Here is a 22,878-nt window from a genome sequence, read left to right as displayed (position 1 = left end):
AAGGTGAAGCACATGCAGTTGCTTCATAAATCAAAAACCATTACTTGATTACTACGACAAAGGAAATGGTGTCGCGGGGCCACAGTGAATCTAAGAAGGAGATTGAAGAGCTCGAAGATTTCGGCAGATGAAAAGTGATGTTGGTATTGCATCTTGGGGAAACAGTCCACACAGAGAAAAGGTATTCTTACTTCAGCAGCACTCTATAACTCATCTCGACCAAACTAGTGATCAGAACAACACCAGACAGATGCTAATTTTATGAGTACATTATCATTCTGTAGCATCATATCACCACCTAATCAACCAACAATAGTCCTATGTAGTAGACCTCCCAACCTTGACCTATGTTACATCGGTCTCCCGCCTCCCTCTCTCGCTCTCTCTATATATATAACTTTCAACTCTGTTCTCAATCAGAAGATAAGAGAGAGAGAGAGAGAGAGAGAGAGGAAGATGGAATCTACTGTTCAGCACTCGATGATATGTTCCCTCGCTTGGCTTTTGGCCTTGAGCACTCTTTTGGCATTACCTGAGCTTTCATGTGGTAGCATGACAAGGCGCTACAAGTTTGATGTACGGCGTTTAATTAGCTTGTCAGGTAGATGCGATTAATCTTGCAATGCTAGAATCGATGTGCTGATGGTTTCTCTTCGATTTCTTCCTGTAGATACGGCTGCAGAACGTGACGCGGCTCTGCCGCACGAGGAGCATCGTGACCGTCAACGGCAAGTTTCCCGGCCCTAAGATCATGGCAAGGGAGGGCGATCGCGTCGTCGTCAAGGTGGTTAACCATGTCACCAACAATGTCACCATTCACTGGTAATGGAGCTGTGCCACCATGTTTTCCTTGGTCATGTTCTGCACGTAGTAAGATGAGAGCTTGCCATTGTGTTCATGGAGAGCATGCAGGCATGGAGTTCGGCAGCTGCGGACTGGGTGGTACGACGGTCCGGCATACGTGACACAGTGCCCCATCCGGACTGGCCAAAGCTTCGTCTACAACTTCACCATCGTGGGCCAGAGAGGCACTCTCTTTTGGCATGCACACATCTCGTGGATGAGGGCCACGCTCTACGGGCCCATCGTCATCCTCCCCAAGCGAGGTGTTCCTTACCCTTTTCCTAAACCCTACAAGGAAATCCCTGTCATCTTTGGTAATCCATTACATGTACACATGAATGCATTCTTAGGTATTATACTCTGTTTCTCTGGTGATTGATTCATGAGATGTGTGGCAGGAGAGTGGTTTAATGTGGATCCTGAAGCCATCATTGCTCAAGCTCTTCGGACTGGTGCAGGTCCAAATATCTCTGATGCGTACACCATCAATGGCCTCCCTGGCCCCTTGTACAATTGCTCCAAGAAAGGTGAACAGAGATGTCCAGTTTGATTTCGTCTGAGGGGGTTTGAGTGATCGACTTTAGTTTGTGGATAGAGCAGATACGTTCGAGCTGAAGGTGAAGCCCGGGAAGACGTACCTCCTCCGCATGATCAACGCTGCACTCAACGACGAGCTCTTCTTCAGCATCGCCAACCACACGCTCACCGTCGTCGACGTCGATGCCATCTACGTGAAGCCCTTCGAGGCCGACATCGTCCACATCGCGCCGGGGCAGACCACCAACGTCCTTCTCCACACCAAGCCTAGTCCTCCTGATGCCACGTTCCTCATGGCGGCGAGGCCTTACGCCACCGGGTCCGGCACCTTCGACAACACGACCACCGCCGGCCTCCTCGTGTACCTTCCGCCGAACGCTTCGTCTTCTTCCTCCCATGTTAAGAACCTTGCACTCTTCAGGCCGACCCTCCCGGCTTTAAACGACACGGCCTACACCACGAACTACACCGGCAAGCTTCGCAGCCTGGCGAGCGCGCAATTCCCCGCGAACGTTCCGAAGACCGTCGAGAGGCGGTTCTACTTCACGGTGGGGCTGGGGACCAGTCCGTGCGCCAAGAATCAGACCTGCCAGGGGCCGAACGGCACCAAGTTCGCCGCTTCCGTCAATAACATCTCCTTCGCGCTCCCGACGTCGGCGGCGCTCCTCCAGGCGCACTACTTCGGGCGGACGAAGGGGGTCTACGACACCGACTTCCCGGACACCCCGCCGTTCCCGTTCAACTACACTGGGACTCCGCCCAACGACACCTTCGTGACCAACGCAACCAAGGTGGTGGTGCTTCCGTTCAACACCAGCGTGGAGCTGGTGATGCAGGACACCAGCATCCAAGGGGCCGAGAGCCACCCCCTGCACCTCCATGGCTTCAACTTCTTCGTGGTGGGCACCGGATTCGGGAACTACGACCCGTCGAAGGATCCCAGGCGATTCAATCTCGCCGATCCGATCGAGAGGAACACCGTCGGCGTGCCGGTCGGTGGTTGGGTCGCCATCCGCTTCCTCGCCGATAACCCCGGTAAGTGCATGGCCTTTCGTCTCGTACAATCCATATGGTTGCCGTGTATGGAGTTGGAGGTAACGTGCATGCCCGGCTGCAGGAGTCTGGTTCATGCACTGTCACCTGGAAGTGCACACGAGCTGGGGGTTGAGGATGGCGTGGGTGGTCAACGATGGGTGGCTCCCCAACCAGAAGCTGGTTCCTCCGCCGTCCGATCTCCCCAGATGTTGACCATCGACCACACCACCTACTCCCTGTTCTCTCTGCTTCGAGCTCTGTTCTTGGCGTGCTTTATTTGTCTGCAACAATCTACCTTTCGATGACCAAAGTGTTTGAGATGAGTTCAGCAGAATTGCACTCGTTTATTTGTTTTGTGCTTGAATTGGGCTTTCGATCAATAAAGTAAAGATGTGGTTTTAATCGATTTCCAATGACAGTATCTCCATCGATCGTGATATGTTATCAGAAACCATGTAAAAGGACTGCTGCAGATATCTGTATCATCGACAAAAGATTCACATTTTTCTTCAACTCATAAACCCAACTTTCCAAATAATAGTACAAGAATTTTTTTTGGCAACCTTTTTTCCGTTATTTACAATCTTATTTATAATTTTTTATCGCAGTGGACACACCTAAGAGTTTGGGTGGGTATGATTGACAATGGAATGAAATAAGTTGTTCAGAGTAAGGATGATTGAGGAGTTACGAAAAATAAGAATATGGGAAATAATGGTCGGATGACGTGCCATGACGACGGCCCTACCTGGTCACCGGACTGCCCGAGTCTGAAGACAATAATGCTGACTAGACCCGCGCTGACAACCCCCGCTATTACGCAGCGACCCCCGACCCCGCATGGTTAACCACGACAAGGCAAGGCGACGACCAGCTCCCGCCCATACCCTGCGGCAAACCATTCCACCACGCGACCCCAGCGACCGCGTCAGACGCCATCAGAGGTACCATCCCGCTCCAGCGGGCAGTCACATCCGATAATACTAAATCCGTCTATAAATACCCCCGAACTCTCAAGAGAAAGGGGGAACATACTCAACACACAGAGGTTTCTCCTCTTCCTAAGCCCCCTCCACATCCTTCACTAACTTGATCATCGGAGGGGTCGGGTCGAGCACCCCGACCCGACCTTTGTGCAGGTGCGGAGTCTTCGGAGATCACCGCCCTTGGAGACCCAGCAGACCCGAAGGGCTCCCTCACTCGTAGACCACCGCCTTCCGGACCCGAACCGAACCGCGACGGCCCCAAGGCCACGGCTAAAAAGTTACTTACCGTAACAAGTATCTCCATCGATCGTGTTATGTTATCAGAAACCATGTAAAAGGACTGCTGCAGATATCTGTATCATCGACAAAAGATTCACATTTTTCTTCAACTCATAAACCCAACTTTCCAAATAATAGTACAAGAATTTTTTTTGGCAACCTTTTTTCCGTTATTTACAATCTTATTTATAATTTTTGATCGCAGTGGACATACCTAAGAGTTTGGGTGGGTATGATTGACAATGGAATGAAATAAGTTATTCAAAATAAGGATGATTGAGAAGTTACAAAAAATAAGAATATGATTGATAATCGAGAAATTATATTTAATAAAATTATATTATTATTATTATTATTATTATTATTATTATTATTTTCTTAAATGATCATTTGAAGTAAGGGGTTGTCGTCAATAGTGTAAATGAGGTTACCAATAACAATCTTGTAATAATATCACCAATTAAGCAATCCAAATAGGCGAATGAAAAGTTACTGTTCTTATTTTATAGGCAGAGGTGTAGGCATTTATCCAGGATTTTTGTTGCATCTTTCAGTCAGAATTTATCCCTTTGATCATAGATTGTAAGCACAAAGTGAAGATAGATGAGTAGATTTAAGCTACTATGAGGGCATGAATGCTTTGCAATGAATTCAATCAAAGCTCATAATTAACCATCACCATGACTAGCCCAATGTTGACTGAATTGTGCAGCAGTCAATGGAATAATGATAGCATCAAGAACAAGCATAAAATACACGATCTCTAACACAAGTGTATCAGAAAAGAATTCTGTGCTGGAAGTAGTGGGAAAGAATAAAGAGATCACCAGCAATGGGCCTCCCATGCTGCTTAAAGAAAGATGCACTGAATACTTTGACCAAGTTGCACACAACATAGAGACATAGGATGGGAATGAAGGACAATTCAAAGATGAACAGAACAAGTTGGCAGCTAATTGATCCAATACTTTTCAATCTTCGCTTGAATTGTTATTTCACTTGCTTGGATTCTCATGGCCCTCATGTTGGCTGACCACAAGCTTTGACTCCCAACTTCTGAAAACTGTAAACACCTAGAGATGCTGGAAGGAATATTGTAGGGCCCCACAAATACTCTCACTGCTAATGTTGTTTCTGCTGCTTGTCTCAACCCAACCTATATTGGTGATCCTCAGGGAGTTCTTGATGTGATTTCCATGGCAGCGACCTGAATTCTATCTGATATGATTTGTTTTACAGCACTCTGAACTTGAACTCCATGGTCAACTATTTCTGCCAAGATACTGGCAATAGTCTGTAATCTGCTGGATGTGTTTGGAAACTTGTCTCTCAACCTGTATAACTGCAGCAAAAGATACTCTAGAAAGTCAGTGAGTGCCTGACATAGCAAAACAATTCTCATGATACCAAGAAAATATTTAGTATAAAAATGATCATACTACATTTAGAAGTGAATCAAAGCATATCTTAACAAGGAAAAGATGACAAGAAAACCTTTGATTTACTTCTCTTGGAATACAAGTTTCACACAGTTTTTCATTATCAAATCTGAACCATTGAAACATGTATTTAGCATTACAAATCTATAATTCCACACGGTTCCATAGGAAACTCCAATTCCATGGCCAAGAACAGTAAGCCTTCATCACCATCAATTCATGCCAACTAATTAGCTGGAAGTAGGAACAGAAGATAAATCTTGAAAGAAACAGGACAATCCCTCAATCAATATGAGGAAGACAACCAAAAAGGCAACAGATTTTAGGAAGGCCGACCATCATCTCTCAGCCAATGTCTGCCAAATAATTAAGCCAAATGAACTAAAATAGTGCTTTAGAAAAGTCTATGCTTACACAGGCATAAAATATATTTCATAAAGTGTCATTTGCAGCTATTGCAGGTTAACCACCCAAGAAAAGAGAAAGCCTTGCAATAAATAATATATACTTAGGCTTCTAGAACAAGGCCCTCTTTGAAAATTAACTTCAATTGGGGTGCACAAACCTCCTGTGGGTGTTGAGAAAAACAAGACTATTGTAGAACAATGATGGAACAAAAATAACATTTAAGGATCCTTCAGACTAAGACACCCATATAATCTCCATCATCAGAACTTTCAAGCTGTGCAGGTGAGATTAGCTTGACAGAACCTATGACATAGTTTACAATTGTTAGTGCTGACATGATACAATCAGGATAGTATCTAAAAACATGCTTGGCTACAACAGGCCATTTATGTATTGCTGAAAAGGGAAGAGAAAGGGAAATAATATGTGCATGATCACAAATGACATATTCTTCAGTCACTGTGAAAAATATTTTAAATTGTACAATGGGCTAAAATTCTGTCATTGCAACAAAAGAGTCTGATGATGGATTTTAGAAAAAGATCTGAGCCAATATGAACTTCAAAATCTGGAGATTTTATCCAACAGCATAACCAAAAGCAAATTCCCATCAGTTTCAATGAGGCCAGAAAACCATCTCATGCTTTTTTTTCTTGAAAAACTAACATTAACTGAAGACAGTGTATGAGCCAAATAAGAAATAGATGTTGTAAAGGCCATAAATCTACAACTGATCCAATGAACATTCCAGTTGCTTATCACAAACTTGAGGATGAAATGAAAATATTCAAAGCTTTCTGTGAATGAAAGATATGCAACCTTTAACTGAAATCATTCAAGATTTCTTGCAAAACATAAAGCAATATGATGCGAATAGAGGATTCATGAATGACATCAAATCGAAGGCAAAACTGTTATTAAACTGATACCAAGTCTGCATAATCTGACATTTGATACTATTTGTGGACATCCAAAAGGGCATCGATTTGGATCAAAAATTGATAAAGATTGAAAGAAGAAAACAAGCACTCATTTCAGTCATTTAGTTTGCTACAAAAAGATGAAAATTGTGAAGCCTTTTGTAAATAAATAAAGGCTGGAATAATCATTAGAAGCATTGAGCTTTCAAAAATAATAAGAACATGTATCATCTATCACAAAGAACCAGTTGATTCTTTCCAACAAATCAATTCAAGTCTAAAGGCATACAGATCAGAAAATGCTACAATGTTTGGGAATCCCATCTATTTACAGCGATTTCATGTCCTAAGATCACTCATTGCAAACTTATACTTATGTATACCGCCAGCAAGCAATCACATTGGTGTTGCCATTCAAATTGGTGCCCCGACTTCTGAATGCCTCCTGGAAGCTGAAGCTCTTTCATGCCGTGAAGAGGTTGATCTCGACAGCCCAAAGAATGAGAAGAAGTTGCGAATAGCCCGTCGAATTCTTCCACTCTCCCTAGACCTACTCCCTCTTGAGTCCCACGAGATCCTTCTTGGTGCTCCGTTGTCGTTGAATCCACCATCCATTTCGGTGTAGACAACCGGAAACTCTTGTTCCTCAGCTCTCCTGCTCCCTGAGAACCTTCCCACGGCAAACCCTCCCCCTGGAAGCCTCCATATCGTCAGTCCCACCATCTCCTCCTCGTCCCCTGCAGCAGGGGCCGCCTGCTCACCTCCTTCCGCAGCCGTTGCACCCTGGCCTTGCACATCCGTGGGCATTTCGTGCCGGCAGACAGGGCATGAGTTGTGGAGCGAAAGCCACGGCAAAATGCAATCTTGATGGTAGATGTGCTTGCAGGGCATCTCCCGGGCCTTGGTTCCGAGCTCGAAGGCATCCGTGCAAACGGCGCAACGGCAGTCTTTCTCGATATGGCCATCCATGATCTCTATGGTGGGCATCGACTCGATGGCAACCTTCGAGGCCGGTGGATGCTCGCGTCCTCTGCCGTGAGCTATGCCGTTGATCTCGATGTGGGCGAACTGCTCGAGGAGGCTGTCGAAGCCCGAACTCAACAGGAAATCGGAGATGCTTTCCGGCAAGGGGCGGAGGCCGGATGCGGCACCGTCATCATAGTAGAGCTCGAAGCTGGTGGTGGTGGAGCGATCCTCATCACGGCCACCATCAGACGGGCCGCGAAGAACGACGACGGGATTGAAGGGGGATCGGCGGGAGGAAGCGCGGTGGTTGGGGCGGAAGCTGGGCTCTGAGGGCTGGCGAGGGCGGGCCGCTGCAGTTGAGTAGAGCCGGCTGCGGCGGGACTCGGAAGCAACGCTGGAAGGGGAGTCGCCGACCTCCTCGAGGAAGCCGCCGTCGCAGTCGGGGCAGACGACAGCGTGCTGCGGCCAGACCCGGACGAGGCGGCTACACCGGTAGCACCAGTACGACGACGCCGTCGACATGGAAGAAGGCATCAGAGCGACGAAGAATAACAACAACAACGACCCAAACTTTCTCTCAAAAACGAACGAATCTGGACAAGAAAACCCCGAAAAACTCGATCTTTCGAACGACTCCCAGAAAGCAATGAATCAAAGGATTCGAACCCGAGCTCCAACTCCAAGAACACGGAACTTTCTCCCAAGAAAAGGTCAAACACTACCAATTCCTTTATCGATTCGTGATCAGATCCTTCGAGGGCTTAGGCAAAGGCCAGAACCTGGGTGGAGATAGCAGCGGAGGAGAGAATGGGTGGGAGGATCTGGGGAGGCAGAGAGGGGGGTTTTATCGTGCGCTCGACGAAGCATCTCACCAACAGCGGAACCGCGTCGGCTATGTGGCATGCGTTGGGGCGCTTTTCGCCGTAACGGGCGTTACTGATACATCCACGCGGTAATCATACATTGGGATAGACATTGACGCCGTCAGGATGAGCAACGTGGAGTTGACGGCCTCAGTCAAATAAGAAGCACAGGGACCCGAGACGCCTCATATTACATGCAGCAGCTGTCTGTCGCTAAGTGGGTCCGACGCTGTCTCTGTGCCGAACTCCAATGGGTAGGCAGGTCAGAAACTGGGTAAAGGAGAACGCGTGGAAAAATAAAACCTTCATCAAGATGAACAAGGTGACGCGTTGAAAAGTTGGGTCCTCCGCCTCCCTCAAGAGTCTTCCCCCCGACTGTTTCACGAGGCTAAATGGCAAGAACAAGAATAAGATGGCAATATTAAGAACAATAAGGCTACATTGACGTATATAGACATAGTTAATAGCATGTCAAATCCAATAATAAATCATGCATTAGCTCGTTAATTATACTAACTTTAGCATGTCCAAATCACAATATGTGGATTGAGAGTTCGAGTGTCAAAACTCCAACCTTCCTGTGAGCTGATGTCGATCGAATCTATGGTTAGATTTGTTGGTGGCATCTCCATGGATAAACAAAGGCGAGGCAGCAAAGAATCTTCAACTTTGATCTCCCTCAGCAACTTGGAAAGATTGTGTTCTCCTCCTTTTCCCATTCTTTTTGATGTGCGACTTCTGTCTTCCTCGCTATACAGAGTTCAGACAAAGGATGGTGACTGCACGTGTACAGAAGTGCCTCACAGACCCCATACACCCACCAAATGCTTTGATGAATCAAATAATCCATGCATTCCGCATTCTTTTCTTGCTATGCAATGTTCTCTGCTGTTGCTGATGCAAGCAATACGATGGATTTAGACCACCAAATCGATGGAAGAGATCATCTTTTTCTCTTGGAAGTGTGAGTTTGTTTTGTCCTCTCCTCCATCATCCATTTGTTCTCACACAAGTTTGGTAGAATAACATTGCACAATGGGATATCTCATACACAACACACTTTCTATTAGGTCTGCATATTATGAGTAGCATTAGATTTAGTGGCAACTGTGAGTAGTTCCAGGACCATTGCTAGCAAGTGGATTAGCTTTAGAAGGACAGTGTAAGAAGACCAGTTGACATGGACAATCTAGATCAAATTGAGTGTATCAGTATCCAAAAGGGCATGTTGTTGGGGTCTCAGTATCCAAAAAGTTCATTGATTGATAACTCATGCATTTTCTTTTGAGTTGTGACCCAAAACTTTTTCTTGGTTGTCTGCAGTTGTTCTGTAGTTAAGTTGAGCTTAGCTGTACCAAAATGAGGTGACCAAGCAACAAATAATTAAAGATGTACTAGTTGCTTTAAATTTAGGATTGCCTGTGAGTGACAACATCTCTGTTGCCACCTGAGGCTTGATAGCTGTCATCACATTTCTGAACATGCTGCTAATTTATCAGTAATCTTATAGTGTGCTCATATTTATATTAGATGATTGCAGAACCAGTATAGATTATCTCTTTTCTAAGTTTCTTTCTTGTCAACATTAATACTCTACAAAATTACAAGTTTTTGGTCTTAAAGCCTTTCATAATATTGATTATTTCAAACTTTTTAAAGGACTTTTATCTCAAAAGACAGCAAAAGAGTATTATTATAGGTATATATATTTTAGGTAGATAAGTAACTATAAGCTTAAGGTTATATATTTTAGTTATCTAAGTTCAAATTCATTTGGATTTAGATCTTGCATTTAGATTTAAAAAGTTTTGTTCTATTTGCCTCCTGTATCATCAATGATCTATAGGAATATTTTATATGGATAGAAATGAAAATTTGGAATATCAGAGTATAATGTGTTTGACTTTATGAAGTAATATAGCCTTGACTTATTTGCAAGCCTTCTGCATTTGAGTGATCCCTCTAGTTTAGTAATAACTGATCTACCTTCCCTGTGATCAACCAATCGGAGGACAACACTTGAAGACTGCATTAACAGAGGTTTTAATAGACCTTGGCTTGACATCATTTGAAAGAATGAAAAATCTAGAAGAGTAATGGGACCAATCCTTTGATCAGCAGCAGCTGAATAAAGATGCAATGGTGTGGACACAAACTGCAGCTGCTGAAGCCACATAATGGTTGACTTAGAAGGGAGGGATGTGCATTCCAGAAGAAGTCTTACGTTGACAGTTGCATAGCAATGACCATTCTTTTGCTGCTTTGATGTTTATATAGACTGATCAAGAGAATTGTTGTTGTCGATCTAGATCCTTTGGTAATTCCACCCTTTTCTTGGAACATGGACAAGCTCTGAATGATTGCAATAGTTTAAATCTCAGTTTCCTTCACTCAAAGGTAGGATGCTTCCGAAAGAAAAAAGAGGCAGTCAACTCCATGAGCTTTCTTTTTCAGAGGTGCAAACAATGGATGTTGTCATGGATTATGCAAGGGATGATTCATGACCTTTGCCCATTGTTTTTCATTTATTTCCATGGTTTGGCTGATGGATTCCAAAAACTTTCATAGTTTGACCATGCTGAAACGATGATAAGCACCAACCAATCTGAAACATACAAACTGAAATAGTGCAGATGGTCTTATTTCCACATGGATAAGAACCTAACTATAAGTGGTGCTTGAAGATTATAATTTACTTGTTCAAATGGATAAGAACTTGGCATTATAAGGAGTAGTCATTGATAATTATTTGTGGTTCTGTCAATAATAATCCAGCAACAATACCCTCTAGAGAAACAAGCAATTACTGAAACCTATGAAAAGAATGTTCTTTTCTCTAACATTTACTAATCCATTGTTTAGATAAGGAAAAGGGGAAGTTCTAATTACAATTAGATAAATATAATAGATTTTTTCTTTTGTCCAGAAACATGGAAAATAATTGTTCTTAACAACAGATAAGTGCAATATAAATGCCCTTTGAATACTTTCTTGTTGAGCACTTCTCCTGAGCTGAAATTTCTCTGCAGAAGTATCTAGAAGTCAAACTATGAGAACAGTATACTGCTGAAGAAAGTGGCTCCATCACAAGTTGGTATCAGAACTATGTGCCATGAATCCTGAATCTATCACCCACACCACATGTGGATTGTTTGCTCCTATTTGCTGATTCTTCCTACCTGGATCTTTCAATGGTCATTGTTGAAGAAACTTCCTCTGATGCTCTGTTTGGAGAATTGAAACCATGCTGGCTTGTGGCACACAAACTTGAATATAGTAGGGAGAATAATCTGCAGAATGAAATGGAGGACAAGCCATATAACATTTGAGTTGATCAAGAAATGAATATATTCTCTAGAATGAACTATTGGCATTACATATTTCAATTTGAATATCTCAGTCAAAAAATCATAAAGTTGTGGTTCAACAATCACTTCAAAACATGATTAAAATTGATTGCAATTTATACCAATAAAAAAAGATAGTATAATATGATATCGGTATACTGGTTTCTTTTTATTTCAAAATTAAATAACTTGCAAATCAATCAATTAAGCTATCTATTTTTTTTTTTAATAAGATTTGAGTTTGTTTGCCCCATCTTATCTAAAATGAGATGATGATATATTTCTTGTGCTTGGACAAATAGAAATTAAGGTGAGTTTTTATATTAAGCATGTACACCCAATAACAATATTTTTTTATAGTATTCAATGAAAAAATAAATATATATAATTAAAAATTTTACTGGATTTAAAATTTAATAAAATCAATTATTTCTCTAATGTGACAGAAGAAATTATTGTGCTACCGTTCTCATTTTTATTTGTATGGGCTCAATCAATTAGGCCCATTCCATAAATTATCGTAGAAACCCAAAACGAGCCCAAGTCGTCATACGACTGCGAGTCGATAAATAAGCGGGAGTGATATTTTCCATTTGAAGGGTTTTAAGAACGATTGATGGCGGGCGACGAATCGAAGTGGGATGGGTTGTTGAGATGGAGCCTCTCTCATGCTGATGGGACTCTCCCTGCTCGAGTCTTGAGGTAGTTTACTGATCGCTTTGTTTCTCGTTCCTGGTTCTTCAAATTGACCGATTCTTGTATGGCTGCGATATGCTCCAAGGGCATGTCCCCATCAATCTAGGGTTTTGGTCGCTGTGTCCAAAACAATCGTTATAGGAAATGCTTTTGCTGTATGAATCAGCGAATGAAATCGAGTAACCACTTTCCGATCTGTGAGTGTTGCGATGATCGCTATAATGGGGTTAGTGTAGGTGGTTCTTCTTTGTGTTCCTCGATGAGGAGGATAGGAAATGGTTCATGGAAGCGATGCAAGCAAAAACGATGGACGTGGTTTAGCGAACGAAGTTTGATCTCTCCTGTTCGTGACTCAACAAGATGCTCTCGAGGCACAAGGGATCAAGCTAGAGGATATTTATTATAGGTAATGCCTTGGAGGTAGTAATTATTATTGAACATGTACTTGTCTTTTAAAATACAAACTGTTATACAAAATTTTGATGTGCATAAAGTGAAAATACTAGAGAGCTAATCGCAAATTACAATGGAACGATTACGTAGTCTAGTGATTTTCTATAGGGGCCAAATATTTTTCTTTATATGCTCATTGATCTCTTAATCTTCATTGAAACCACTAATTTAAAATGGATAGGAACTAAAGTTAATCACTGGGTCAACACATGCTCTAAATCAGTAATCTTTATCTTTATTTTGATTATTGATAAACAACAAGAGCTAATCTAATATTTGGGTATGGTGAGAGGGTTCGAGTAGGAAAAGGCTATCCATAAATGAAGTTAGAGGATTTGTCATGGTATAAAGCCATCACTAGGTTACGTCGCACCAGTTATGTTGAGCCTTGACGAGGACATAAACATTTGAGTGAAAAAAATTATATCATCTCAATTAGTCTCATATTAGAAGTGAATAAGACTAAGATTGACATACAAGTATTTGATAAGTATAGTACTATTATCAATTTAAGCTTAAACATTTTAACTAGTTGTTTGGAGGTTAGGATCTAGTTAATATATGACATTCAGTAATTCAACAATATGTGACCATTCGTTTGTGTAATAAGTGAAGGTTTATTTCTATGTTTTCTTCATCATTATTCAAGTGCATTGTTCTATTACAGCAGTATTGTAGTTTATCTTTGGTGAGCACAAAACTTATATTTGTTATGGTTTTCTGAAGTGCATGTTGGCCCCATAACACTATTCTTACAACCCTGTTAACAGAAGGATGGTGGTTTACATTCAGGAAGAACTGGCTTCATGCGTAGTACAGATAATTCACCATCCAGAACAAGGAGTTGATGGGCAAATTAATTTATGGAGCTTATAACTGCCAAAAGCGAGGGATTAAATATTAATTATGCTAGACTATTGTATAGAAGAGAGACGATGGTCAACAGTCTCCTCTCAAAATAGAAATGCCACTAAAAAAAAAGGAGCAAGATTCCAGAATTGCACTTCTACATTAGAGATGGAATGCATGTAGCTAAATGAATTAGAATAGGAGCAAGATGAGGCAAATGGCAAAAATGGAAGTTAAACATAAATATGGTAATAAGATTTAGTGAGGGAGGGAGAATGAATTGCAAGGGGGTTGTTTAATCACGACAAACCTTAGATGTGATACGACTGTGATGTTGCAAGCCTGGCTTAGATAAGCCATAATTAACTGGGAGGACTTCTGATTGTAGACTAGGGTCATAGGAAAGGATGTAAACGCCAAATGCTTCAGCAGGTAGATTGTTCTAGAGTATAGCAGCTAGAACTAGAAGATTTTTTACTAGTCATACTAGTGGAATTGGTCTGAGATATACCAAGTTAGTTCCCCTTGTGCTACATCCGGAGGCTGGTTTTGTCATCATCTTGTAGTTGTATGGTGATGGAGCAGCAGCCATCACAACGTCAGACTAACTCACCATGTTTGTCAAGCTGCTGCAAGAGCAGATGGTAGCTTACACGCATGCCTTTGTTTCACAGCACCAACAAATGTTACTCTCTCTTCAGCCCGAGTACATTCAGCAAGATTCCCTGAGAGAAACCAGCAGAAGAAATTATGCAAATTAAATCAATAGTACAAACAATGAACGTTGCATAATTCGTCTGACTCAGTTATCATGTTGAACCATTAAAATGATAAATGCTTAACTGATTTTGTGGTCTTCTTCACTCATAAACACAGCAAGAAACCAAGTATTTGAGAGTTTATTTCTCCTCAAAATGCTCATTCTTGACATTGACACTAGCAGGTTAACCAGGTATTCCTTGGTTTTAAAATTCACTTGAAATCTTCTTGTCCCAGAACATCCTTTGTCAATAGCTAGCCTCCTTTTGTTAGCTCCTAATGTTTGAGAATCGTTGCCTCGATCTGAAATCTGATCCTTATCGAAGCGTGAAACATCCAGAAGCATAGTTCTCCAGGTTTAATTGAGCTCCCGATGTTCCTTCTCTTGCAAGAAAATTTTTGTCAGTTAAGGTTCCTAACTTACGAAATTCTATGATGATTTCAGGTATAGAAAAGAAACAAAGCTTAACCTGAAATGTAGCATTGTATACCCCTTTGTTTTGTCTTGTTAGAATCTTATTTCAGCTTAACCGGATGCAGAGCTGTGGGTTGAAGAATCCTCACCTCAAATCGAGGAGAAAGCCAGCACGCCTTCTGAGATATGTTACAGAGTTGTGAGCGACGAATGAGAGACTCGAGTCCTTAAACTTGCCTTCATCCAACTATGCTTCACAGATAGTTTAATTGCCCTCATGCAATGCTCTCATGTTCGTACATCATCGACGGTTTGCGTTGCGTCATCAAATGTACGATACTTCTCTTGCAAAAAAAAAAAAAAGAAAAAGAAAAAGCAAACATGTAATAAAAGCAGAGTTAGAAATACCTGTTCCCGGTTTTTTCCCTATTACATTTGCATCCAACTGCACCCCATCAACGTCCTCATCTTCCGTCGCTTAATTAGTTTCTTCACCTTGGCAGCATCTACTGTCCTCCCAGCATCCGCCAGAGCGCTCGACAGAAGCACGCAGCTCCCTGCGCTCTCTGGCTCGAGTTCTAACAAATGCGAAGCTGCCAGTTCAGCGAGCTCCACGTTGCCGTGCTTCCGACTCGTCGCCAGCAACGCTCCCCACACAAACGCGTCCGGCTCCATGGGCATCTCTGCGATCAAGCGACAGGCCCCCACGAACTCCCCAGCTCTGCCTAGCATGTCCACCATGCAAGCGTAATGCTCCAACCTCGGCTCTATCCCGTGTACCTCCTCCATCAACCGGAACAAGCTCTTGCCCAGCTCCACCATTCCGCCATGGCTACAAGCGGAGAGAACCGCTGTAAACGTCAGATGATCCGGTTTCGCTCTCTCACCCTCCATCTGATCGAAAAGCTGGATGGCCTCGTGGCAGTGCCCCTGATTCGCGTACCCAAATATCATCGAGTTCCATGACACCGTGTTCCTCTCCTTCATGTCATGAAAGATCTTGCTCGCTTCAGCCACGAGGCCGCATTTGGCGTACATGTCGATTAGCGCACTGCCGACGTACAAGTCCCGTGCAACTCCCGCGACCAGGGCGTAGCCGTGAATCTCTTTCCCGCGTCTCAAATCCACCAGGTTGGCGCACGCCGGCAGAAGACTACTGATCGTCACTGAGCTCGGCCGGATTCCTGCAGTCTTCACCATGTGCCTGAAGATCTCGAATGCCTTGCCGTAGTTGAAATTGACCACCAACCCAGATACGATCGAGGTCCAGGAAAACGTGTCGGGATCGACCCCGTCGGACTGCATCGACCTCAACAAGTCCATAGCTGTATCATCTTCGCCCTTGTGAGCGAACCCGAAAATGAGGGCGTTCCACGTTACGAGATCTGGTTTTACCCCCAGAGACCTCATCTTGATGGAGAGAACCATGGCGGCCTCTGCCGCGCCTTGGTGGGCGTAGCCCGAAACCACGGAATTCCAGACGACCAGATCCTTGTCAAGCGTTGCGTCGAACACATGGCGGGCGTCGGGAACTCGCCGGCACTTGCAGTACATGTCGATCAGGGCACTGCGGACGAAGGCGTCGCGGTCCAGAGAGGAACGGAGGGCGACGGCGTGCGAAGCTCGGCCAGCATCCGGATCGGCAAGGCGGGCGCAGGCTCGAATGACGCTGGGGAGGATGCAGCGGTACGGGGCGAAGCCTTGCCCGCGCATCTGGTGGAAGAGGTGGAGGGTGCGGCGGTGGAGGCCCTGACGGGAGGAATGGTTGATGAGGTCGATCCATCGGCTGGCATCTGTCTTGGACATCTCCTGGGATATAACTGCTGCACCGTGGACTCATGCCATGGAGGGATGGATGGACGCAGAAGAGGAGTGACAGTTACTCTGACCGAGACCAAGGCGGCCTCCCGTTTGGATCTGGGCAGGACTTGCTATATTATGTGAGGACAGCGGCGTCCATCGAACCAAAGACTCCTCTATCCACCTCACGTTCGCCGATCTCATCCCGCAACCGAAGCCTTGGCATGTGGGGGGGTGACGACAAATATAACCTCTTCCTCTCGCCACCCGAGACCTTCTGACGCATCATCTTCTCCCTCGCATCCTTCCGCTCTCGTGATCAACCATGGAGGTCAAGATCCCGCGACTAATTGATACCAAGGCCGGCAACGAGCGCAAGAAGCCATCCAGCCGGCTCCAGAAGCAAGCACCGGCGACGCTGCAGCTCGACGCCACGAAGCGCAACACCGCCTTCGTGATGGGAGCCGATGACGCCGCTGCTTCCGCTCCCATCCCCTTGTTGTCCCCGCTCCTTCTGTCTCCTTCCCCGTTGTGTGACGTCGAAGAATCAAACTCCGCGGGGGAGGATAAAGGTGACGGCGGCGGTTCGCAGACGTCGTCGCCGGCGTCTCCGCCGGAGGGATGGCATCACCCGGCTCTGCCCGTGGCGGCGATGGAGCCCGCATCCCTGGTGCCTAGCTTTGAGTTACAATGCTCCATGGTGCACAATGTGCAATAGCTGGTTTGTTAGAAGACGCAACCACCTCCCTGAAGGTTTAGACGATGTTGTAGGCGAATTTGTTTGATATTACTTTTTCCTCTTAATCCTTCTCGTTGCCTGTGATATTGTGATGCTGCCGCATCGGGTATCAGATGCCCTTTTGCTGTCGACCTGCTAGTAAAAAATAGATCCATTGAAGCTGTGGAATTTTGTGTGTTACAGAGGTAAAGTGAGTGTGCGCAATCAAGTGGAATAGAGAAACGGGACAGTGAGCTCACCATCGGAAAGAGCATCTCAGTGATAGGGCCGCGTTCCTCTGGATGGACAACCTCTCGATGGTGCTGTGGCTGATGATGTCGTCCTGCACCATCCTTGTTTCCCACATCTCGGATCTTCCCCTGGGAACTGTAATAAGCCCACAAGAACTTCGAAGACCCAGAATCGAAGAGAAAGAACGGATTACCGCCTGGATCTAGTTGAGCACGCTCTCCAGGGCTCTAGTGGATAAAATCGTCGCCGATCTTGCTGATGATGTCTTCCACCCCATGAACGGCCGGCGCCGAGGTTGTTCGCCATTTCCAGCGACCGATCGCCCCACCAGCGATGGAAGAATCCCTGAGAGAACCGATGAGATGCGACGATTTGGGGAATGCAGGCCGTCCGCGAAGAGGATTCGCTAATCAGTGTTGGGGGTTATTCTTGGGATCTCCGCGAGCGGTGGGAAGGGGGAAGATGGTCTGTCGCAGAGGGAGGGCGAGCCACTAAGCGAAGAATTTAAATCGAAGGCGAGAACGGCGTCGGAGAGGCGTGCGCGCCATATCTCGTCGGATCAAATTGAGCCTAATGGAGCCGGATCGAACCAGATCGATGCGGGTTATGCAGCGTAATTTATAGGTTAGATAATTCGGGTCGGGTTCCGGCAAATCCTTGTAGTTGGAATCCGACCCGCGTAACGTGTGGGTATGCGTCGTAGAACAAAGGTCTGGTGTCCAAATTCCGGTCGCAGATAATGATTACATGGCGTCCTTCTATTGGTTACTTTATACACCAAATCCATCCTCATGCCACGTCACCAATTGGCACGCTACCGCCACACTCACCATCTCACGTAGGACGGGCTACGGTCTCCGCCCCCGCTCATGGCTCCTGCGCTCACCTCCCCCTCCTTCCGCCTCTACGGGAAACGTAAACTCAAGTCCAACAGGGCGACGACGACGACGGTTGCCGCCCAAACCAGGCAGAACCTCTTCAGCTTCGGGAAGCCGATGGGCGATGGCTCGTCGGAGGAGGAAGCGAAGGAATTAGATGGAGCCACAGACAAAACTAATTGTTTCTTCATCGACCTTTGCAAGATCCCGGATGCGAAGTCTTTAAGAAGTTTAGCTTGAATGCATTAACATGTCCCTTTTCTATTTATACAGATTAGGAGGAAGAATTTTTCTCAACAGAATAGAAAGATTTCCTCATGTAGTTGAGAAAATCTTATCTGCTATCATGCCCCCAAGATGGTGCTCCTATCAAGAATACCAAATCGATCAATGCTCTTATCAAAATTACCAATCTTGAATCGATGTAAAGTAAACATTTTACGAGCCAGAGGCTTCGTGAGTAGGGCAATAGCATATCACTGTTGCTATTGTAACGGCTACGACGACGATTGTAACAGAGGAGAAAACTATAGCAATAGAGAAAGCTATAGCAATGCTATAGCAGAGGATAGTAGCTTGGGAGAAGAGTAGATCATTGCTACTGTAACTGCTATGGTAGAGAGGGTTGCTACGGCAAGGACGACGACAGTGGCATTTCGTGCCCGGTGGCCCTTGTTTAGCTTCGAAGGAGGCCAACGCAACGATGAAGACGTTCATGAAAAACGCTGCACTACTTTGAGATAGAGTCGTGGTCCACGAGGTAATAGAAGAAGCCGAGATTCGGTGGAGTCCGACGGGGAGACAGGTTACTTCAAGATGTTTAGAAGTGACCTTTATGACGAAAACTCTACTACTACGATAGAAAGAATATAAGATAAGCTTTATTGAAAAAGTTATTAGCTTAAATGTATTAAGCTGTCACTCTCCTATTTATAGAGGAAGGATTTCCTTCAACTGCCCTCTACCCAGCTGCCTGGGAAAGACGCTCGTTGCGCTCCTTCGTCAAGGATTCATCGTCCACGAGCTCGCCCGTATCGTCTCAACTTGTAAGGGTTGCACGTTAAGATTACTATAAGCTAAGCCCGCTAGTTCGTTCTTGGCACGTTGAGAAGGCCGTAATTTGATGTCCGCAGGAGGAGTCGAAGCGGCTGAACGCGGTGGAATCGGCATTCTAGGACGCGGAGTCCATTGCCAAGGCCATCGGACCCGCCACCAAGGTGGTGTCACCATCTGGGTCGCCGACAAGGGGCCGTCGGCCGAGATCACCACCAAGCAGCCGCCTCCTCTGCCTTCGTCTTTGCCACAGCCTCGGCGTGGGCTCTTCTTGATTTCCTGAACGTTGCATGCACTTCCATGTGGTCTTCCAGTGAGTCAAAGAAGACACAGTTTACAACATGTTCTAAGTGGGAAGGAGGGGCAGAGAATCTACCACATACTCTGAAGTGTGAGATTTAATGCCACAAGTGTCTGTTGGTAAAACGTGTCTGTCTTAATAATTGCTTCATCAGTACACTTGATTCCATATTCTCTTCAGGCCTTTAATAAAACATTGGCATGCAATGTATAATATGCCACAGTTGCAGTATTCTATCCCCTAAACAAAGGCTATAAGGTGTCACAGCATTGCCTAATCTCCCTTGATTAATACAACAGTACTCTCTTCACACACCCCAATTAGTCCTCATTCCTTCACCGAGTTGTATAAGCCCTCGTCCTCACAAACAAACAACTTCCCACCATGTGCTCACAGACACACACACTCTCTCTCTCTCTCTCTCTCGCTCTCTCTGTACTTCCCTACTCAACTAGCTAGCCTTTCATGTCCCAACGAAGAACAGGACAAAACCGGTCTCCTTAATGACTCTTTTACTCGGATTCATCAGTAGATATAACTCTTTTCCCCAAGGCTCCATCTCTACCCCAGTCTCTTCTGGAGTCCATTTATGTTGCAGCAGTGGAGATATCACTATCTGGAGATAGTGATATCATCAGCGTGCAATGACTAACACAATTATGATGCGATTCCATGGCGCTATTGGATTTGGAGCTTTGGAAAGGAAAGAAGAAAAGAACAGAAGCAAACAGATGGGTTGATGAGGAAGAGACATCTGATTCGAGCGCTGGAATGCTTCGGCAAAGGGAATCTGTGTACTGATGCATTTCAACTTTGTATATTCTAACACAGACTCAGATTTATTTCCAATGCTGGATTGTGTCAGTCAGTGAGCTTTTACTTGTCTGAAGAGAGAAATACTCAAGAAGAACAAATAGGAGCCGTTTTATTGTCCTGCACTTAATTGCCTGCAGAGATAAGGATTCGTTTCATTGTCCTCTGTGCTTAGGGTGACAAGACACTCAAAACAAGTAGACAACTCACAAGCTATGTTCTTCTTTCTTCTCTGATGCAATATATATGTGTGTGCAAGTATATACATATAGCGAATATGTGCATGTACACAATTTAGTCAATCTGCATTAAGACTAGGATATACAATTCTTATTATGCTAATGTAGATCTTTCTCAAAACAACAACCAATGACATTTTCTTGTAATTCTTCTATTGCAGGCATTTCTCAAGAAAAAAATAAAAGGATTATGTATTATAAATGATGTTATCATCAGGTATTCAAGGATCATTTCGAGCCCTTTGGTGGTGTCTTCTTGCAGACAATCGTTAAGACCATTGCAAGCAATCATCAAACCATCGGTTTGATGATGGAACAGGCAATTTTCCACAAGAAAAATGATTCAGATTTGAGATATTTAAGAACACAACAAACGGATCTGAATTCCTACTTAATTTTGAGAGGGGCATCTCCAAGCCTAAGTTCAAGATCCAAGTCTTCGACTGTGATAGGATTAAGAACCTCAAATCGATCTTGTTGCTGCTCTGCTGAAGAGGCTCTCAAGAAGAAAGCAGGCGTTGGATGATCACATCTCCTTCTCTTCTTACGGTTGGCCTCCTCGTCACAGACTTGTATGTCTCTCCATCTCCGGAGACCAAACTCCTTGGACCCCAAATCCTCTGCCCTAAGCTTTAGTTCCGGCACAAGTAGTAGATCCAGAGGCGTAGTCGTGGAAAGAAGCGAGTACTCCTTTACGTCCTCCCGAGTGGTAGATGAAGAAAGGGAAGGAGAGAAAAGGGTGTCCTCGATCCAAATCCTTCTGGTGGTGACTGGAGCAGGAACCCTAGGAGACACGGGTGATGCTAGAACACCAGAACTAGGGTTAGGGTTAGCAGCAGCACCGAGTGCTAAGGGGCTAACCTGCGGTTGACGTTGTTCTTCTGCGGCTTCCTCGCTGAGGCTCGCAGATTCCCTGAGCTTGGCTCGATCCCTTCGGTGCACGTTCATGTGCCCGCCGAGAGCTTGGGCCGATCGGAATTCTCGTCTGCAGAAGCTACACGAATAAGATCTCGGCGGCCATACGCAGCCTCCTAAGTGGCCTGCGGTGTCTTCAGCGAAGGCCTTCTCCTCCCATGACTCGTTGCAGGCGGATCCAACGATGAGCCCGGGGATCTGAGTGCTGAGGCGAGGCCCGCTCGTCATCCGCATCCAATATCTTGCCTGCTCCATCGCTCTTCTTCCTGGATGAAGAGCTTAGGTAGACACCGACGACTCAGCGGCTATGCACGGGTGCATCCATGGAAGAGCTTGCAAAAGGTGGAATATGGTTGTAGGTAAGAAAGGTGCATGAGAATCTATGAGAGCGATGCAAGCCTACAAAGTCTCCTCAAGGTAAGTTCTAAGCCCTTTTCTTTGTCAAGACGCTTCTGATTTCATCTGTGGAGTTTGTTCTCCACCCCCACCATCACCATCACCAGCGACTCGACGAGTGTTTTACTCAATTGTAATTGTAATTCAAGGTTGAATTCTCCCTATTCAAACGTACAAAAATCAACAACAATTAAGAGTCTCAAAAAACAACAACTATTCTTCGTAATCTTCTCAGAAACCTACTACATCAATAATAGTCCAGTCTCTACTTTACTGCTCTTTTGGATTACGGAAAAGAAATGCGTATCAAATGACCTTGATTGACAAGCATCGGTTTGTGCTTCTGGACCATTACTTGGATCAAAGCTTCCTTGTACCGCATGAGGTTGGTTGGGGTCTGCATTTGCTTCTTCCAGATTAGGTCAATGACCGGTCAACTAAGTTTATCATGAAAGGTTGTCGTTAGAGAATATGTTATCTGCTTCTTAGTGTCATCATTTTCTATTGCTGTATATCTCTGTCAGCATGTGATAACCAGTGCGAAACAATTACTTCTTGACTGTATCACCAGGTGACAAATGCCTCACCAAACAAACATCATTTCACTAAGAAACCATTGCTTTGGTGACAGTGATAGGGCTGATACTGAAGCTGTTTAGTTTGCAGCTTCTGTAAGACAGATGAAATATAAGTGAACGATCTCCAAATTCCATTTGAG

The 22,878-nt window shown here is 44.7% G+C and overlaps 4 protein-coding genes and 1 long non-coding RNA gene across 8 annotated transcripts; 2 read left to right on the top strand and 3 right to left on the bottom strand.

Annotated features, from left to right (window-relative positions):
- The first annotated feature begins 416 nt into the window (after window positions 1-416).
- Window positions 417-2,828, top strand: LOC135589136 (laccase-17-like). Its single transcript, XM_065081440.1, has 6 exons — window positions 417-576; window positions 671-822; window positions 913-1,157; window positions 1,242-1,370; window positions 1,444-2,415; window positions 2,498-2,828. The coding sequence occupies exons 1-6, from the start codon at window positions 457-459 to the stop codon at window positions 2,626-2,628; spliced, it is 1,749 nt and encodes a 582-aa protein (XP_064937512.1). The 5' UTR covers window positions 417-456; the 3' UTR covers window positions 2,629-2,828.
- A 3,851-nt stretch (window positions 2,829-6,679) lies between these two features.
- On the bottom strand, window positions 6,680-8,232 carry LOC135587942 (E3 ubiquitin-protein ligase RDUF1-like). Its single transcript, XM_065079819.1, has one exon. It carries the CDS (start codon window positions 7,945-7,947, stop codon window positions 6,862-6,864), a length of 1,086 nt encoding a protein of 361 aa, XP_064935891.1. The 5' UTR covers window positions 7,948-8,232; the 3' UTR covers window positions 6,680-6,861.
- A 5,488-nt stretch (window positions 8,233-13,720) lies between these two features.
- LOC103995458 (pentatricopeptide repeat-containing protein At5g59600) lies at window positions 13,721-18,048 on the bottom strand. Of its 4 annotated transcripts, none has more exons than XM_065079818.1 (5): window positions 17,574-18,048; window positions 15,204-17,466; window positions 14,945-14,974; window positions 14,465-14,759; window positions 13,721-14,346 (listed from the first exon to the last, which is right to left on the bottom strand). In XM_065079818.1, exon 2 carries the CDS (start codon window positions 16,599-16,601, stop codon window positions 15,225-15,227), a length of 1,377 nt encoding a protein of 458 aa, XP_064935890.1. In that variant the 5' UTR covers window positions 16,602-17,466; window positions 17,574-18,048; the 3' UTR covers window positions 13,721-14,346; window positions 14,465-14,759; window positions 14,945-14,974; window positions 15,204-15,224. The 4 variants fall into 4 exon arrangements, with proteins under 4 accessions (XP_064935890.1, XP_064935889.1, XP_064935887.1 ...); XM_065079817.1 differs by adding an exon at window positions 14,851-14,873 and having other exon boundaries at window positions 14,945-17,466; window positions 17,574-18,047; XM_065079815.1 differs by having other exon boundaries at window positions 14,851-14,974; window positions 17,574-18,047.
- Window positions 16,921-17,313, top strand: LOC135680354 (uncharacterized). Its single transcript, XM_065194233.1, has one exon. It carries the CDS (start codon window positions 16,921-16,923, stop codon window positions 17,311-17,313), a length of 393 nt encoding a protein of 130 aa, XP_065050305.1.
- A 3,177-nt stretch (window positions 18,049-21,225) lies between the features above and the next one.
- Window positions 21,226-22,536, bottom strand: LOC103995460 (uncharacterized). Its single transcript, XR_010476011.1, has 2 exons — window positions 21,711-22,536; window positions 21,226-21,633 (listed from the first exon to the last, which is right to left on the bottom strand). It is a non-coding gene; the product is annotated as an uncharacterized LOC103995460 (long non-coding RNA).
- Window positions 22,537-22,878: the final 342 nt, after the last annotated feature.

Source organism: Musa acuminata, chromosome BXJ1-8 (genome assembly GCF_036884655.1).
Source record: "Musa acuminata AAA Group cultivar baxijiao chromosome BXJ1-8, Cavendish_Baxijiao_AAA, whole genome shotgun sequence".
Lineage (NCBI taxonomy): Eukaryota > Viridiplantae > Streptophyta > Magnoliopsida > Zingiberales > Musaceae > Musa > Musa acuminata.
Note: the sequence above shows the minus strand (reverse complement) of the source record. Positions and strands in the feature narration are given on the sequence as shown.